The following is an 18054-nucleotide window of genomic DNA, read 5'->3' as shown; positions in this document are numbered from 1 at the left end:
GCTCGTAACCATTCCTCTCTCATTTCAACCAAAACAAATATGGCGGCGAACGCGGCATTTTCACAAGGAGTTCACGTTAGTAAACTCGATCAACAACCCGAGACCTGTTTGTCACACGGTCCTAAAGAGTCAGCTGTCAGGAAACGTTGCCTGTATGGGCCCTCACTGGTGCCAAACGTGACGGGATTTTCCCAAGGTGTGATCCCACCAGGTTCATCCGTGGAGAGGCACGTCCACGTTTCAAAGTACGAAACGTTCTATTGTCTTAATGGCCGGGGGAAGATTATAGTAGGACGCTGCGAAAGCCCTTCTGATGAAGATCTGGATGTAGAAATAGAGGCAGGATCTTGTGTTACATTGGCTCCACAGTTCTGGCATTCCGTACATAATACAGCTTCTGACGAGGATTTGATATTGTTGTACTTTGGTGTAGCGGTGTGAGTGAAGATCACAATTGCTTTAAAATCTGTTTCTTTGCTGGATCTGTGCTGGATGCCCTGGATGAACTGAGGTCAATGTTTTATAAGTCTTATGAGTCTATGAGTCATGAGTTATTTTCATTATTTGTGAGTAAGAGCAAAACTATTTTTAAACTAAACACTCTATTTTATTGATTTGACTCATTGCACTCATGACTTATGAGGCCCTGTTAGCGTAAATTCCGACAAGCGACACTGCGTTTAAACAGCGACATGGAAGAAATAAAATGGCGAGGAACGACAAGACTTTTATTTTTTGCGACAGCGAAGAAAAGAATTAAATAAGAGTACTAAGGCGAATCTATCGGTTTTTTTAAAATGTTCGACGGCGAACTGATGTAGTTACAAATTCCTTGCGTCAACAGCATGCATTTCTTTACGGAAACTAGATTAAATTAATTTTAACGGCTCTCTTAAAATGCATGAGAAACTTCTGCTTTGTGTACTTAGTTCAGAGTCAGAAAGTTCTGCTCTGTGTACCTAGGTTACTAACGTCTATTGTGTTCTAAAGTTAGACACGTCGTTTCTAAATAGGTCGAAAAATTTAAAACACTGTTTTGAAGGAAACTCCTGCTCGGTTTTAATTGGTCGCGATCGACATTAAACGAATTAACTGCCTTTTTAAAATACCAGAGAAATTCCTGCTCTGTGTACCGAGCTTACTCACGTCTTTTTTAATTGGTTGGGATATTAAAATATTTGAGAAACTCTCTCTTTTGCTCATGTCCGTCCGTCTTAACACGAAATGACGAAATTACGACAGCGACATGCGGACCATTCTCTTAGTTGCGACATGACAAGCTTTGAAATTGAGACGGGAGAAATGTATACCTACCCTAACAGGGCCTCACTTATGACTCTTTTGAGACCCTTTGACTTATAATAGGGTACCAAAAGGGGTGTCCCCCTTCCCCCCCAATTTAAAAAAAACCCCCCAAATTAAAAAAAAAAACACCACTTTTTTTTTTAACTTTTTTTCCCCCCCCCCCTCTAATTCTTTCCCTATTTTCCCCCCTCACGGAATAATTTTTGCCCTTTTCACCTGTCACCCAAAAACCCTTTGCCCCCCTCTTTTAATATAAAAACTTTCTCTTTAAGGAACTATGGAAAACTACAGCCAAAGCGGTTGAATCGTTCTAATTAAAACGGAAAGCGATTATTCTTTTAATTGAATTCATAGCAGTCTCGATTCTCCAGTTTCGAATGTTTAAAAAATAATTCAAGCGCAGCCTCGTGTCGATTTCGCGGATTGATTTCTGTATTTTGATTACCTCAAAAAATGATCACTTATGTAATAAACGTACTGTGCTACAGCCAAGGGTGAACACTATTCTGAAACTTCGGCCGTCGTCAACAAAGAAATGCCCGAAAACCACAGAATACGAGGTAGAAACACGTTTATTTTAATCATACGTTTGCATTTTAATAGGCCATTTCCGAGTTACCGTTTGCCTCTGTTTCAAAACGAGTCTACGTGCGAAACCATTCAAATGAAAATGAGTTTGATTTGCGTGAAAATGGACCTGAAGGTAAAACTCATTTTCATTTGAATGGTTTCGCACGTAGACTCGTTTTGAATAAGAGGCAAAAGGCAACTCGGAAATGGCCTATTTAGATTTTCATTTTGTATTTCATTAAAGTTTTTTAAAATTTGCATTCTCGATTCGTGTTTCAGTTGTCATGTCAACACCGTCCTGACCATGTTATCGGAGACCCTGGGACAGTTAGTCAGCCCGAAAAGAGACATTCGAGTAATTTCCCAAGTTATTATGCCCTCTGAAATAGATTAAACTGAAAGTTTTCCTCTTATCCACATTTTGGTAAACGAACCAGAACAGTTTATACAATAGGCCTTATCACGGTTTTCGGCGCCATCTTGACGAGTAGGCATATCTTTTTTCCCGCAAATTGACGCGGTTCGCGGGAAAAATTATAGACAAATGTATGGGAAATTAAAAACGCAAACTGAACGCTTTCTAGCCCAGATACATCCTTCAAACTCGGTGAATAAAAACTTTTGCCAAGTATCTTAACTTTACCGTAAATAGGTTGCCCAAAATTCAAGTTTTGTAAAAGATATTTGCCGTCGGATTCCCACACAAACACTGTAATTTCTACCCGCTTTGCCTACTCGTCAAGATTGCGTCGGAAACCGTGATAAGGCCTATAATTGAGAGAATTCTCGCGCTCGTTGGTCGAGAGCTGTAGCCGATAAGAGTATAGACCATAATTGACGCAACATGTAACGCAAAGTGTGGCAAATTTCGGAAAACTTGATAAATTGTGGCAACATTTCCAGAAACGGAATCTAGCGAGTTGTGAAATGCCAACTGGAACATTTGGGACGAAATTTGCCATATTCGTTAAAAAGTGCGATTTTACGAGCTGTCGCGCGCACTGCAGGTTTTCAATCCAATTCACTGGTTAATTTTCGGTGTTATTGTGTAAAACAAATCGACCACATTTTTCCATGGTCCACACTCTTATAGACCATAGAAATGTCGCCATAAAATGTCCAAAACGTTGTAGTGAAACCACTAGCCTAACGTCTGTGTAGCCAATCAGATCGCGCGCTTTGCCAATAGACAGCCGCTGGGTTAAAAGAATGTAAAAAAAGAAAGTGCACTGAAAAGAGAATGGTCTTTTCACTTACAGTCTTAATCATTTTACAGGCGTACTCAAAATCGAACTCCAAGTCACTCTTGGTAACTAAAAACTCTTTCACTTTACAGATAAAAAGACACGGTTATTAAACGTAACCAGTCATTTCACGCCATTTCACTTTTCATTTCGCGCCGGAAAAATGTCGATTCACGCATTACGAAAATAGCTTAACGATGTCAACGTTTTTACTACTAAGAGGAAACGATTGTCTGAAACAAATTAGTGTGAGGTAAGGAGTAAAATTGCTCTCTTGCATTTCGTCGGTGCACGGCGGTGTCACAGAATAGCTTCAAAGACTTTTAATTTAAACGCAACGGCATTACACTTTTTACACGCGGTCAAGATGGCGGACCGACAACAGTTCAATGTCCTGCTCCTGACCGCATGATGGGAGCACATGGCGATGACGTAATGTGACAGGCGGGAAACATGGCGAACGGGGTGCTTGACCAGTTTTCCTAGTGCAAAACCTACAACTCCTCGTGCGACGAGGAAAGTGTAATTAAGGAGTGGAAAAGAGACGTAAATAAGTGAAAATGGACGAACGAGGAGCAAAAAAAAAAACAACGGAAAATGGTTTGGTAGGAGTTACTGAGCCGAGCAGGCTCTCTTTCTCTCTTCGGCGGCAACGTACGCGCTTCGAGGCGGGCAACGAGCGAGTGCCGAAGGCGCCAGTTTCGGCGAGAAAACTCGCGAAACTCGCCCCCGAAGCGCTTACGTTGCCCCCGAAGAGAAAGCCTGCTCGCAGGCTACGCAGGAATTGAAGAAATATTACACAACTTAAAATAAATATTACTTTTAATAAAAAAAAAATTGAACATAGATGCTTTCTGTCAAGTCCTAAAGTTCTGCTCTCCGGCCCTGTTTTTTTTTTTTCTCAAGAGTTTAGCATAACTTTCCTTAGGTTTCGTTGTTTTGCCGCGATCAGATTCCTAGCGTTCTGCCTGTTTATTTGCCAGCTTCACAGTTGAATCTGACAGTTGTATTCGTTTGGCCAAAAAGCTGAACTAAACGAAGAAGTCTTTAAAGTTCTGAATGTCTGTTCGCCCAGGAACTGAACAAAGTACTTCGGATGCTTCTCCTCCGTCGATTGTTAGGATACGAGATCACAAAACGATTCTTGTCCACGGTACTCTGTTAAAAAAGGGAAAAAGACGACGACAACCATGAGAGAAATTTCCCTTCACTTAAAAATAGAAGAAATACCCTGGGTCCCAGAGGATTTTTCTAGAGAGATCACCGACACCGGAAACCGCACAAGAAAAACCTTTGACACCCAGAGTATTGAAGAAACAGAAAGGGAACTGAAAATACACGAGTGGTTTTCCTACGTTAGTGGACGCGGGGTGGACTAATGTTTAGTGCGCTGGACTCCGAATCGAGCGGTTCGGGTTCGATCCCTATCCGGGGTAATTGTGTGGTGTTCTTTTGCTTTACTCTCACAGTGCCTCTCTCCACCCAGGTGTTTAAATGAGTACCTGTGAATTTACTGCTTGAAGTAACCCTGCGATGGGCTAGTATCCCATCCAGGGGAGGGGGGAGGGGTTAGAAATACTCCTAGTCGCTTCATGCTACTGAAACTAGGATAAGTTTCGGCCTGATGATGGGCTTCTAGGTTCGAACGCAGACTTAACCTTACCTACGTTATAGAGGAGAAGACAATGACTTGTACAGTAGTTGGCCTTGTGCCATTATCGTCGACGGTTGCTTGCTTGAACATTTAATAGTCCTTGTGCCAAAAGCTATTGTACACATTTGAATAATTACATCAATATCATTAGCTACTAACCGGAACGAAGACAGGCCTTCCAACGAGGTTACCATGGAAACCATTGCCTCCTTGGTCTAATATAACAGAGCCGGAAGTATCTTCCATGTTGAAGTGCGCTCGTACCAGGCCCTTGTGGATAGGCCACGTCAATCCAGCTAACTTCATGTAATCGATGATTTCATTGTCTGGAACTCTTACTCCCCAAAAGGTCAACTGTGGATTAAACAACGATAACAGTCTCAAATTTAATTCTTGATGCGCAAAGAATAGGGGAAGCTAAGTGCAAGTAGGAAAATTAAAACTATCGATTAATGGACCAATAGTTAAATTAATGGACCTGTCATTTCAGTAATTTAGAGTACCTTTCAAGTGACAACCGAACTCTATAATCAGTTCATAAAACTAAAAACGTGAAAACTGTTGTTACAAGTAACACGAAGGTAATTTTGTTCAGTTTTTGGCTAATCGCTGCCACGTAAAACCAAAATTTAACAAAAGATCGCGTTTTTGCTGACGTTATTAATTCCACACTTCGCCCAAATTGCATATTTCTGTCGGCTTCAGGCTTAGATTGGCTTATGACACTAATGTATTACGAATGTCTAAGTTGGTATCGGGATCGTTTTTTTTTATTTTCAATATTAACTACTTACGTCATCGATTGTTCCATTCAAAAAGTGCTTTTTATCACTCCCCACGAAAAGCTTGACATTGGGAGACTGCAAAATAAAGAGGGAAAGGAAGAGTGGTAAGGGATAATCCATCTCACCTGTCGACATACCGAGATCACAAATAAAGAGCACTGGTTTTCTTACCCAAAAATAAGGTGTGGTGTCGATCTGTTTTCCAACCGATGATCCATTCACAAAAACTTCGATTTCGTGCCCTAAAACAAGATGAAGAGTAGCAATTATCCACCTATTCTTTAACTTTGATTAAGCTAAGAAGAAAGATATTCCTTAAGGCTCACTAACCGATAGCGAGGGAAATTTTTAGTCCGAAGTTGTGGTCAGTTTTCCTCATAGGTTGGGATAGAGAAATTACATCTTGTCAATGAAATAACCTACATGCTTAAACCTACAATATAAAGATTATGTTGGTTTCACCCAAGAGAAAATCCTCTCTTGTTTGGTGTACGATATTAGTTTCGATTTTAGCGTCGTCGTCTTTTCAAAAACGCACTGTTTGTCAAATTAGTCCCGGTTACACAGTGCCATCTTATTTTGTTTGTATTTCCCGCTTTTTTCGAAAGCTTTTATCGCGCAATGAAGTTCGACATATTCAACTTTTTATCTGTTGACTTGCTTTTTTATTGCTCGCGTCGACCAGCCATTTTTCCAAGTCATCCCGTGCTGCCGTTCGTACAGTTCTAGTCATAAAACCTTGGCCAAACGGTAACGCAGGTGTACGCAAGTAGTCGCAAATTGAACTTGCGTACACACTTACGTTTGCTGGCCAAACGGACTCAATCAGTACTTGTAGTAAGCAGCAAAACTTGCGTTGACTTGTGTTGGGTGACCAAGCAGTGAAAAAAATTTGATTCCGACCAAAGTGAACGCAAGTCATCGCAAGTCAACGCAAGTCATGCAAGTCCTGGCCAAATAGGAACGCAAGTCAACGCAAGTTGAAAACTTGCGTCTACTTGCCACTCCGTTTGACCATCATCGTAATAAGAAACTGCGCCAACGACCCCTGTACTACCAACCTTGCAATTAAAACTAACAAGGAAAAAACATTTACTTTGTGCATCAAATCGAAACACAAGATGATGCCATTCTTCTGGTTCTATAATTTCACTTCCCTCTACAGAAGACTTTCCCAGGTTACCGTGAATACGTCTAAAGAAATAAGAAACAACACATCAAATAAAAATTGACATCACTGAGAATCAGAGCGAGGAAAAATTCAAAAAAAGGTGACCCTTTGGCTTTGCCATCGCTAATCCCTAAAACTGTGCTACGAGTGTATGCGTCAACCATGATTGGTTGACGCATACACTGTCTCCTTGACCAATTAGGTGCAGCAAATAGAAGCAAAACCAATCATCATTTGGCGCACGCAACATTTCCCGAGCTTATCATTGGTTTTGCTTTTGCACCCTTATATAGCGGTTTCACTTGAGTGTCTAAAGTAATTCCTTTTGATTTTGCATCACCACGCTTAGTGATTGGTTCAAAAATCTCGCGCCACTTTCTCAATCATGCAATCTGAAGTAAAACCAATCGTGACTCGCTCATACACGTTTTCCCACGCTTCGTGCCGGCTACATGTCTTTGCTTCGCGGTTTGATTGGTTCACTGGATTATCTGTGTCTTATGTGATTGGCCACTGGCCAGAGTGATTACTTTGGTTTTGCTTTTAAGACGCTCAATCGGAAACCGCTCTAACTGACCCAAATATTTTAGAATGATTTTATTTTAGTTTTCTCGCAAACCAGCAATACATATACTTGCCTGTCGTTAAGATATAAACAGAGTGTTCCTTCATCACTGCACACAATAGGCATGACCGTCATGGGGTAGTCTGCTGCCATGAAGACCCATACACTGATGGTAAAACTAAAAGAAAAGGGTAGTTAACATATCTAAAAATAGTCAAAAATAAGCACCAGCAAATGTTTCAGAACACACGCGAAAGACAACACAAACGTGGTTTAATTTATATACCTGTCTGTTAAGCCTAAAGCATGAATAGATGGTAATGTCACGTGATCATCTACACCGTCAAACATCAGGGCCTGGTTAATTCTAAAAAGAAGAGACAAAGTAGAATTTTCAATTGTAATTCGATCGGTACAACTGTATTTGTTACGAGTAGTGTATAGATGCATGAATGTAATGTAAAACAAAGTTCAAATGCGAATCCTTACGAAACTGAAATAAAGTCATTTTATTATAAAGACTTCCCTGCAAGAACTAGCGTAGTTGTCATTTACGTTTCCACAATGACAGGCAAACGAGGCATTTGCGTCGTTCTCATAAGATATTAAGAATATTACATACATCGTAAATGAGCTTTTCACTTAAATGTCGTTTTTTCGAATTGTCTTCAGTTTGACTTTTTCATAACGTTGTAATATTTAATAGACAATTAGGAAAGGCTTCTTTCCGTTCGCCGCAAGCAAAACTAATTGTTAGATGAATAGATTCGAAAAATACTACAATTTGGGATGGTGCCTAAATTCTTCAAGTCATGTGTGAGCTGCATGGTAGCTGACCAATCAGATGGACTCACCTGTCAGAACAGCGTACTTCAAGTCTAGACCAAATGACGTCATGCTGACCAAAAACAAACATGCCCAGTCTCCCGCCGGTCAGTGCCGTGTTGTAGATGTTTCCAGAATCAGTCAAAATCTTTTCTCCTTGCTTGATTTGAACCCTGAAAAAATATTTTAAGGCTGAATTTTAAATGTGAAAGTACTCAGTAAGACATACGAATAATTTCTTCGACCGTCGATGCCTTTCCATAGTATTCTGATGGGCTGTACCACCATCAAGGTATGCAATACACTCTTTTTTTTTTCTATAAGAATATTGTGTTTCTGGCCCAGGCTGAATATTCTTAATTTTTTTATTCTGGTGAATATTCTTAGATTACAACGTATGACATTTCCGTTTTAGAATGTATTTGGGCACCAATTACAAGTGTATGGCTAGTGCTGCTTTTATTGCTCTTAAGTTGGTTCAGTTCTGTCATTTAGAGAAAGGAAGCATTTTAACGGTTTAGTTGAAAACATGTAATTGTATTGCATTTACACATTTTCAACACACAAGGTTTATTCTCAAGATTTTCTTATAATCTCGCAAATTTCAGCCTCAATATTCTTATACAATATATTCTTATCGAATAAAAGAGTGTAAAGACTCATATCTCACCTTATAAGCCCAATGGATGGCCTGTGGGTGACGTGGAAACCGTATGAAGTCTGATGCTGCCATCCTTTCATGCTTGGATCATCCCATAACAGTGTCACCTGAAGGGAAACAATAAAGTACAATTAATTCTGGTAAACGAATCAAATATTAACGACATTTTTGAGCCACGATGGCAACCGGTAGTGGGACGTTCTCGTCTTTGGCGCGTGTAAGCGCCTTTTTGTTCATAAATTCAATTTGTAATTGCTTAAACGAAGGCTTTCCAACAAATTTTTGGAGGTAAAAGTTCGCCAAAAACTTAAACAGTCTTCTTCCAGTTGCCTTCCACGCCTCAAAAAACGTCGGTGCTTAAGCTCTCATTATTTTAATCACCTACCTCATTGGGTGTATCTCCTGAATGCCACAACGCTTTTGCTAAGTTAGGGCCTGGACCGGTGTTTGAGTCTACAAGCTAATCACAAGAAACACACTCGTATCAAATCGTATCAAACACAGTCATTTATCTCACAAGAGTACACTCGAACCCCTCCTTACGGAAACCTGTATAATACGGACACCCCCTAATACGGCAGTTGACTCAGTCCAGAAGAGACCAAAATTTATATAGACTCCAACCCTGTTATACGGACACTTGCATAATAAGGACACTGTTCCTCGTCCCTTTCTTATCCGTTTTAAACAGGTCGACTGTACTGTCTTTTAAACAAAGCTCCCCGTTTTCCCCCTGGTTGCCTCGTCTGTAGAGTTCCAACTTGGACTTTCCACTCTGTTTCAGAGAAGAGATACTTTGCAAAATGGACGCATTTCTTTGCATTGTTTTGATAATTGGCATTCAGGTTCAGTAAACAATAGAATGTGCTACGCAGAATGCCTATACCTTCAACTCCTGTGTTGGCGGTAGTGTCCTGTAGTCGCCTAAGCAATTATGGTCGGCTCTCATTCAATTATTCTCGAACGTAACGATCCACTAAATTTGGTTCTACATTTGCTCAACGCGATAACTGGGTCATAAATCTCAAACACGTACTGTTGCCAAATGGAGCAAGCATACTGTGTTTTTCTAAACATTTTTAAAACCAAAAACAATCACGTGGCCTTCTAAAACTTTCCCGCACTTTCCTTTGGTATTCGAGTTTCCATTGGTTCTAAAATCTAGATATTTTTTTGGATTATTATCAAATAAACGTCTATCAATATTTTATATTATACCAGAAATCCATAAGAGGCAGATTCACAGCCCGCGCTAGCTTCTGCTAAATGGTGTAATCTCTTTGTTTAGATAAAGTTAAATTTGGTTAAGTTTCTCTGTTTCATCGTCATTAAGTAGAACTTCACTTGTATGCACCTATTTAATTTCTTAAGTTTTTGTAAGCGATTTGCGGCGTTTAGTTCGGAATTCAAGTAACCTTCTGTAAAACTGAAAATGTTGTTGCGTGTGACAAAACGTGTATAAAGCATTCGTCTACACATTCTTCGTCTTTTCAAACTAACATGGTACTTGACAAAACTGAATATTCAAACGCTTTGAATGGGCGTTACAAGTTTCAACCCTTTACGAGCTTCTGATTGTATAACTCGCGTCTACAGAGCAATAATTATTTAACAAATAGATTCCATTTTGCCGTGCGTCTGTTCAATTATAGATCACAGATGACGTCAAAATGTGGTAAGAACAAAAAAAGTGGCCCACGAGCCGCTAGGCGAGTGGGTCACTGTTGTATGCTTCTGGTAAGAACCAATCAAAGTGCGCGTAGAATTCAGGTTATTATATAATCACCTTTAGTTGCAGTCCTTTTATTCCAGCGTTAGTGTCAGCTTTGCCAAAGTTAATGTTCTCTCTTCTCCACATCACAACATAAAACTTTCTGTTCGATTGGTAGCCAAACACCACACCCAAGTAGTCAGAACCTTCACTGTCCTTGACATAAATTGTCCCGCTGTAATCAACTGGTCCGTAACGTGTAGAGCCTGGGACAAGTGCAGCAACAAAGTTAATGAGATGAAGGATTGTTTGCATTAGGAGATGGAAAAATATTTCAGATTTATTACATAATACCAGCCAAAAGATGGGAGGCGTGGTGGCCGCATGGTTAGCGCGCTGGACTCCAGGTCGAGCGGTCCGGATTCGAGCCCTGACCGGGCACTGTGTTGTGTTCTTGGGCAAGGCCTTTACTTCCACAGTGCCCCTCTTCCTCCAGGTTCATAAATGGGTACCGGCGAATTTCATCCCATTCAGGGGGGAGTAGAAATACTCCTAGTCGCTTCTCCCCGCCAGATGGGCCACTAGGCTCGTATCCAGACATTACCTTACTAGCCAAAAGTAACTGATAAAATTAGCTTTCTTACCAATTAACATTCCGGGATGATTTGTGTTGGTCACGTGTTCAACATCAACACCCTGTTAAAAAATACACAAAAGCAAGTCAGACACTCTTTGCATTACAATTTGAACGTTTGCGACCCTAATTCTCTGAGGAGGGATAGAAAATTGATGTCCACTCAAAAATGCACAAGTGCGTTTTTAAACCTGTTTTGGCTTGCAAATGCAGCTTATCTAGTTAACTAAAACTCCAGAAAGTAAAGAAGTTCCATACGAAGTTGCTGTTGTTTGTTCTGTTGTTCTCTCGAAGGGTAGCAAGCAATTCATGTGAGACCTAACGAGAGCTGATATCCAACCCAAAAGGTTATGAAAACCTAAAGAACGTTACCTGAACCTTTCTAGCGCTTTTTAAAACTCTCTCAGGTTTCACTCATTTACCATTTTTGCCACTCTCCATTCCGGGGTTGGGTCCCGGTGTCCTGGATAAAGGTCCACAGTAAAATAGTCCAGGAAGCTTGTTTTACTGATGTGTTTGACATGAGGACACGTGTCATCAACATCCGGGACACCATCACCATCATAGTCATCCACGCATGCGTCGCCCACTGGATTAGCTAAAATGTGTAAAATTCGCCAAAAGAATAATCTTCATACCCACATCTATCATGTTACTTAGTTACTGTAATGAATTTGCAATACACTTAATAATGCATCTAGAAACATTTATCCCCCATTTTTTGCATTGGTAAGCAATTATAGCAGACATCCAAAAATATCAAGTGTCACAATATGGCAATGTTTTCTGACGTCATTGTTTACATTTTGCCTCATTAGCATACGACTTTGCGTAGAAAAGGCATCATGCTATAAACGAATTGACTCCAGATGTTTAAATCCTTGTGAAACTTTATCATCGGTGAAAATTTCACCTTTTTGTGTGTAATATTGAAGGAGATATTACCTTTGTAAAACTGCAGAACTTCTGGGTGGCAAAAGCGCTAATGAGCCCATACGTTCTTTGTAAAATTTTGAGTTTTCAAACCCACATCACAGAAAAAGTATTTAATATATCAGGATCAAATTTATAGCGAAATTAAAACGTGACAAAGACAAAAGACCACATAAGATAGATAATGGTCTTGTTATAAGAACCGAAATATATCGTTCACTTTTCTTTGTCTGTTCTTCTTGCTAATACCTATATTTTAAGTTTTCAAGATGTTCTTCGGAGTAGCCATTATTTTGTATTTGTACCAAAGAAATTACTACTATTGTTTGTAACCTTATATCACATAACGTACAGCGTTTGATTTTGTATCCCTAACAACTGGATGAACTCCTGTTACTTACCTTTAACGTCATAGGATAGCTTGTCATGTTCTTGAAGAGGATTGCTTATCATGGGACAGTTGTCCCGTATGTTGGGTATCCCATCATTATCTTGGTCGTCGTCACACGCATCACCTTGTAAGAAATGCAATAGAGTGTTTAGTCATAACTCATTTTAGTTTGTAAGAACAAACAGCCACACTTGACAATATTTTACACAGCTTACTAAGCCTACCTAGAGTCATATAGTTTTGGAATTAATCAAGATTAACTTGAGACGCAACGTTAGCTCAGTATTCCTGTCGTTTCTCAAAATGTAGAAATTTCTTATCCTCAATATGGAAAATAATTGTTGTTGTTGTTGCCGTTGTTATAAGACAAAGTTTTTCTTCGTAAATGCCAATCAGAATAAACCGAAATTGAGTGATTTTCTGTCTTTAGTTCCTAGGCGAGCCAGACTGTTTTTTTTTTCGGACTCCCAAGACAAATTTTACTTCCGGAGACCAGTTAAAGAATTTCTTTTCTTTACCTTTCTCATCTCCCTCAGCATCTCCTTGTTCACCATTTGGTAAATCAGGACAGTTGTCGAACTCGTCAAGGATTCCATCCCCGTCTCTACAAGCAACGAAACAAAAATTCATTAAATCCTTCAGTATTACTTAGTCTTTGGTGGGCACAGTACAGTAGCTTATTGGTTCGTGCGTTGGATTCTGGCCTAGTTCTGTGTTAAGTTCCTGAACAGGACACCTCACTCTAATATTGGCTTTTCCACTACATGGGCACGGACGAAATGCCGGTAAGCATGAAGAGATGCCGAGGAGAAGCACTGTGATGGACTAGTATCCTATCCAGAAGGAAAAGCAATACTCCAAGTCGCTCGGTTGTTTGGAAATTGGAGTCGGCTACGTCGCCCGTGCGCAGATTCTACCGCATTTCAACCTTTAGAATTCTTTAAGGTGGCTTGTAATAGTTTAGATATTCCCGTCTTTGGCATTCTATTGCTGCTACACCTGTAATGTTGAAGTATAACTTTCAGAACATCCTTGTAAAGGTTTTACTAATAAACAAATTGGAGTCACTGTGACAACAAAATTCGTTGCCATGGCAACTACAAAAGTGTTCAAAGATACCATATTTTTTACCGTTTAAGGGTAATTACTCTAAAACTAGACGGTAAAAGTTTTTGTTTTTCAAATATTTTTGTTTAAAGGACAAAAGAAACGATCTGACAACTTTTTAAAAAAATTCTGTCAGAAATTTTCAGAGCCACCTTAAATTTATGCAAAAATAACGTAGCTCCGAATCCCTTTATCAGTTGGATAAAAATATGTGAAAACGAAAAATTTTCACTGAGTAGTTTTTGAGTTATCAGCCTCGAAAGATCCAAAATAGTGTATCTTTAACCTCATATGGCGTTGCCATGGAAACAGATTTTGACGTCACCATGACCTCAAATTGTTCATTGGTAAATCTTGTTTACGTTTGTGTAAAAAGATTATTCTTAATGTTATTGATATAGCTGTGATAGAATACCAAAGACGGGCATATTTTTAATTAAACTACAGAACATACCCTTACAGGGCTCAAAATAGTTTTCGAACAGTTACCGGTAATGTTGACTGGCCCAACAGATTTTAGCTCGGTCACATGTCGTTCCTGACCGTCAAAATATTAAAAACAGCACTTTTAAACTACCACTCCTTTTTGCTGTTTGTTAGTTCGTTTTCGTTTGAGTGGCATAAAAAAACCCCCGCTATGTCTTCGTTTAAGTTAATGCTTTAAGATAAATTGGTATCAAAATCGGTATTTCTTTTTCTGTTTATCAGTCATCATTTTGAAAGCCATGTACGTGACCGGTCAAAATGACCGGCAAACCCAAACTTTGTGCGGACAAATTGTCATCTTGACCGATCTTGACCAGCCGTTTTTTTTAGCCCTGTCCTTACGGTAATTATTTCACGAAGAAGTGACATCATTCGCTGTATTTGTTTTGCACGGATGACAGTTTACGGCGGAGTTCCATATGACCCAGATTATTTTGTGCTTTACCATCGAGTATTAGCCGATGTTTCTTACTTGTCTTTTCCTGGTCCATCGCATGCATCACCATATCCGTTCTCGTTAGTGTCCGGCTAAAAGATGGATTAAAAGTCATTATTTACCTTGAATTGTGACTCTTGGACACCCAAGGGCGTTCTCTTTAGGGCTTTATATTTACGAATAGATCTCTGCAAGTATGGGCCAAAATGTGGAGTTTCTTCGGTTTTATTTACGATTTAAACGAGTTTTTGTCTAATTTCTGACGGTAGCTCCATACTTTTAGCCTCATCTCAGCATTCTTTTGTTATAATTTATTTCAATTTTAAAATCAATTGTGGCGACTTCTTGACGTCATAAAAATTAAAATCAAAGGTGATAGATTTTTTAGTGTGTGTCGTCATAACGCGCTATGACGTAATAACTGACACTTCCATTGGAAAACATTACACACCACACGAGTTTCATAACTCAAGGCTGTAAACGTAGTGGTAGTAAACTCGTAGTAGTAGTAAACGTCCTGTCTACTCTTCCTGCCTCAATCCATAAACGATAGAAGGATGGTCTAAGTTGGGTAACAAATCTTGTTCAACTGTTTGTAATGCAATTTCGACAACACGGTAAGAATTTTGCATCTTTGGCAATAAATCAAAAATTAATCAATTAATGGCATCCAATCTACAAAATGCCACAAACAAGCCATTAAGTTCTGTACACACGAGTCTCTGCGTCTAGTCCCGGGGACCAAGTCCATTCATGTCAACTACCCATTTTCGTCCAAAAAACTAGTTGCTTTGACCAAATTTTGGTCCCTGCGACTAGTCCCACAAATTCAAACTGGTTTGTATTCGTGGGACTATTCCCAGGAAATTTTGCTTGTCCCCTTGCGTGTGTTGTTTGTGCGACTAGTCCCTGCAACCAAAATAGAAAATCAACCAATTCGAAAACCAAAGCAGTCGGTCCCTACGACTAGTCTTTTCGTAACAACACTACATGGGAGTTATCTCTGCATCTAGTTGCACGCTTAGGCGACTAGTATCGTGTGTACTGTGTGTGTGTGACTATTCGTTGGGACTAGTCCCTGCAACAAGCCCCTGCGACTAGTCCCCTCGTGTGTGTCGACCTTTAGAGTATAACTGAGAATCAAAAATTGCAACTGTTGTGGTTACATCACTGTTGTACTATTCGTCCCGTTTGATTATAATTACCGTGAAGACCACTACCTGTTTGCCGTTATGCAAGGCGTTGTAATTTCTAGGGCAGTTGTCGCACAAGTTTCCAACGCCGTCTCCGTCGTCATCATCTTGGTCACCTGGAGCGTTCAGCTTGGGACATTTATCATCGGCATTTAATATTCCTGTGGCAAGGAGAATAGTAAAGTAGTAGGATGACGAGCCTGTTAGTCTTCGAGGGTCTCATATAAAGAGAAGAATGCACGAGCCTAGAACAGGCTATACTGAGCTAGTACTCCATCTAAATTTGCATCATGACTGATTTCAGGCATACAGCAAAACTTTTTTTCCACCTATTAGACAACGGAACTATCACCTGAAATAGTAAATCTGACACTGTTTACATTTTTGAATTTAGATTGTTTGGTCATTTCGCAAATTAGAGTCAAATTAGTTTTTTCAGCCCAATAGTATTTCAAAAACCTATATCGCAATCCGTTTTAATCTTATTTACATTTGGCCATCCGTACCTTCATTTTTTATTTGCTGTGTTATTGAAATGCTCGTTCGCTGTTTTAAGCAGTTATTTTTATATTACACGGAATTTGATTTCGAATTTGAATGTGGCTGAAATCCGTGACACAGTTCCATTTAGTGTAAGCCAATTCATATTAACATGTTGTCTCTTAATCTTAATGTAGCATTCTGTAACTTTATTTTAATTACCGTCTCCGTCTTGATCATTGTCACACTCATCTCCAATACGATCACCATCAGTGTCTGTCTGGTCTGGATTCTTGTCAGACACACAGTTATCACACGCATCACCCACACCATCTCCGTCCGTGTCTTCTTGGTCAAGATTCTTCACAAAGATACAATTATCCTGGAATAAAATATTTAATTAGCGTTAGGAATCCGTAATTAAATAAAACTAGAGGTTAAAAATACAATAAAATATAAATGACTAAAAGTTTAAAAGTACACTAAAAAAATACACTATAAAAATAACTTTGCGCGGATAGAGTCAGACTGTTTGTTTAATGATGGTCTGAGGTCTTATAAAAAGCATTTCGTAAATCAAACAATCAAATTTGCTTTGGCACTTCCGCAAGATCTTGAAATTGAGATGAATGTCAGTTGGTTCACTTCCATGTTGATCTCCAACGTGGTTAGAGATAGTGTACTTTTATAGTGTACTCTATTGCTAATTAACTTTTTGGATTTTAAAGTGTCAAGCAAAAGCAGGGCCGTAACCAGACTTCAAACCAAGACGAGGCAAACTAGTCCAAGCCCCGAAGGCGCGAGACGCTAGGGGGGTCTGGGGGCATGCCCCCCCCCCCCCTCAGAAAATTTTGAAATATAGAAGCTCTGAAACGCTATTTGGAGCATTTTTCATGGAGCAATTCTTAAAAAAAATCAATCTCGTCCAAGTGTAACATGACACTTTTTATTGCTTTAAAGATACTATCAATGGCATATGCATATGTATCATTTAGTCTTTATGCACCGAGCTTCCTCCTCCCGCTTGCCCTCTTCCTGCTCCTTCATTTCTCTTCCTGGACAAAGGTGTAAGGGACGACTGGTTCTCATTTTTCAGCAATTTAAAGCTATCACATTTTGTACTTACAATTAATAGCATAAGTAATGAATCCACAAGAGTAATCGACATACATCGATTTTAGATAGACGTCTTAGGTAACAATACCGTTTTGAACTTAATTGTTCGCTAATATAAACAGATGTTCAGCTACTATAAGTTCTTCGTTGGCGATGTACTTTTGCTTATGTTCTTCAACCTTGATACAATAAGAAACATAAGACCATAGCGGTTTTCCGCGTCAAACTAATACACAAAGAACAACTTATATCATTGCCATATCTGAGAAATATAAGACTAAGAAGTCTCTTTTTACTGTCACAATTCTGACACATATTCGAGCTTATGGCACCTAAATGACCTTTTTTTCATAAAATTCACTTGCCTTAGCTGGCTCCATATTTCATAACCCAATGACAAAAGATTTCTAAGGATTATTTTTCCAACTTTACCCATTTTTAAAAAATAATTTAGTGAAAATTAAAGGGACCGTGTTACGGTTTTTAGCCAAACTTAGGCATAGGAAATGACATCAAATTTGTTAACTCTAAGTGGGAAATTACGGGGTCGGATGGAGCGGGGGGCATGTGGGCGGTATGGTCCGGCGGACAGTTTTCAGCGCTTTTTAGCGCCCGGGAGACACTTGCTGCAGGGCTTGCTTCATTTAGTATCAGAGCAAACATTTTTCATAGCGATATTTGGCAATTGATAACAGATTACAGCGTGACATAGTCCCTTTAAGACGAGGCAAGTGCCTCGTCTTGCCTCATGCTAGTTACGGCCCTGAAAAGAAGAAATCAAACCGTT

At 39.5% G+C, this 18054-nt stretch overlaps 2 protein-coding genes across 2 annotated transcripts in view; one reads left to right on the top strand and one right to left on the bottom strand.

Moving 5' to 3' along the window:
• Positions 1-26: 26 nt before the first annotated feature.
• LOC144650558 (uncharacterized) lies at positions 27-16777 on the top strand. Its single transcript, XM_078510265.1, has 2 exons — positions 27-1207; positions 16763-16777. The coding sequence occupies exon 1, from the start codon at positions 40-42 to the stop codon at positions 439-441; it is 402 nt and encodes a 133-aa protein (XP_078366391.1). The 5' UTR covers positions 27-39; the 3' UTR covers positions 442-1207; positions 16763-16777.
• Positions 3941-18054, bottom strand: part of LOC144650562 (uncharacterized) — a 65032-nt gene continuing 50918 nt past the window's right edge. Inside the window, exons 60-77 of the mRNA XM_078510268.1 lie at positions 16374-16533; positions 15699-15832; positions 14515-14570; positions 12968-13053; positions 12460-12573; positions 11548-11723; positions 11136-11187; positions 10567-10757; positions 9166-9240; positions 8790-8887; positions 8149-8292; positions 7581-7661; positions 7368-7472; positions 6655-6752; positions 5730-5800; positions 5568-5633; positions 4933-5127; positions 3941-4277 (exon numbers count right to left, since the gene is read on the bottom strand). Coding sequence (XP_078366394.1) covers positions 4167-4277; positions 4933-5127; positions 5568-5633; positions 5730-5800; positions 6655-6752; positions 7368-7472; positions 7581-7661; positions 8149-8292; positions 8790-8887; positions 9166-9240; positions 10567-10757; positions 11136-11187; positions 11548-11723; positions 12460-12573; positions 12968-13053; positions 14515-14570; positions 15699-15832; positions 16374-16533 — 2013 coding nt within the window. The 3' untranslated portion in view covers positions 3941-4166. The remainder of the gene's footprint in view (positions 4278-4932; positions 5128-5567; positions 5634-5729; positions 5801-6654; positions 6753-7367; positions 7473-7580; positions 7662-8148; positions 8293-8789; positions 8888-9165; positions 9241-10566; positions 10758-11135; positions 11188-11547; positions 11724-12459; positions 12574-12967; positions 13054-14514; positions 14571-15698; positions 15833-16373; positions 16534-18054) is intronic.

Source organism: Oculina patagonica, chromosome 4 (assembly GCF_052425735.1).
Source record: "Oculina patagonica isolate OP01 chromosome 4, crgOcupat, whole genome shotgun sequence".
Lineage (NCBI taxonomy): Eukaryota > Metazoa > Cnidaria > Anthozoa > Scleractinia > Oculinidae > Oculina > Oculina patagonica.
The sequence above is the reverse complement of the archived record's forward strand: the minus strand, read 5'-3'. Positions and strand labels throughout refer to the sequence as shown.

What these genes read in the sequence shown, in the direction of transcription:
- LOC144650558 (XM_078510265.1), top strand. Translation starts at nt 40, where the DNA reads ATGGCGGCGAACGCGGCATTTTCACAAGGAGTTCACGTTAGTAAACTC.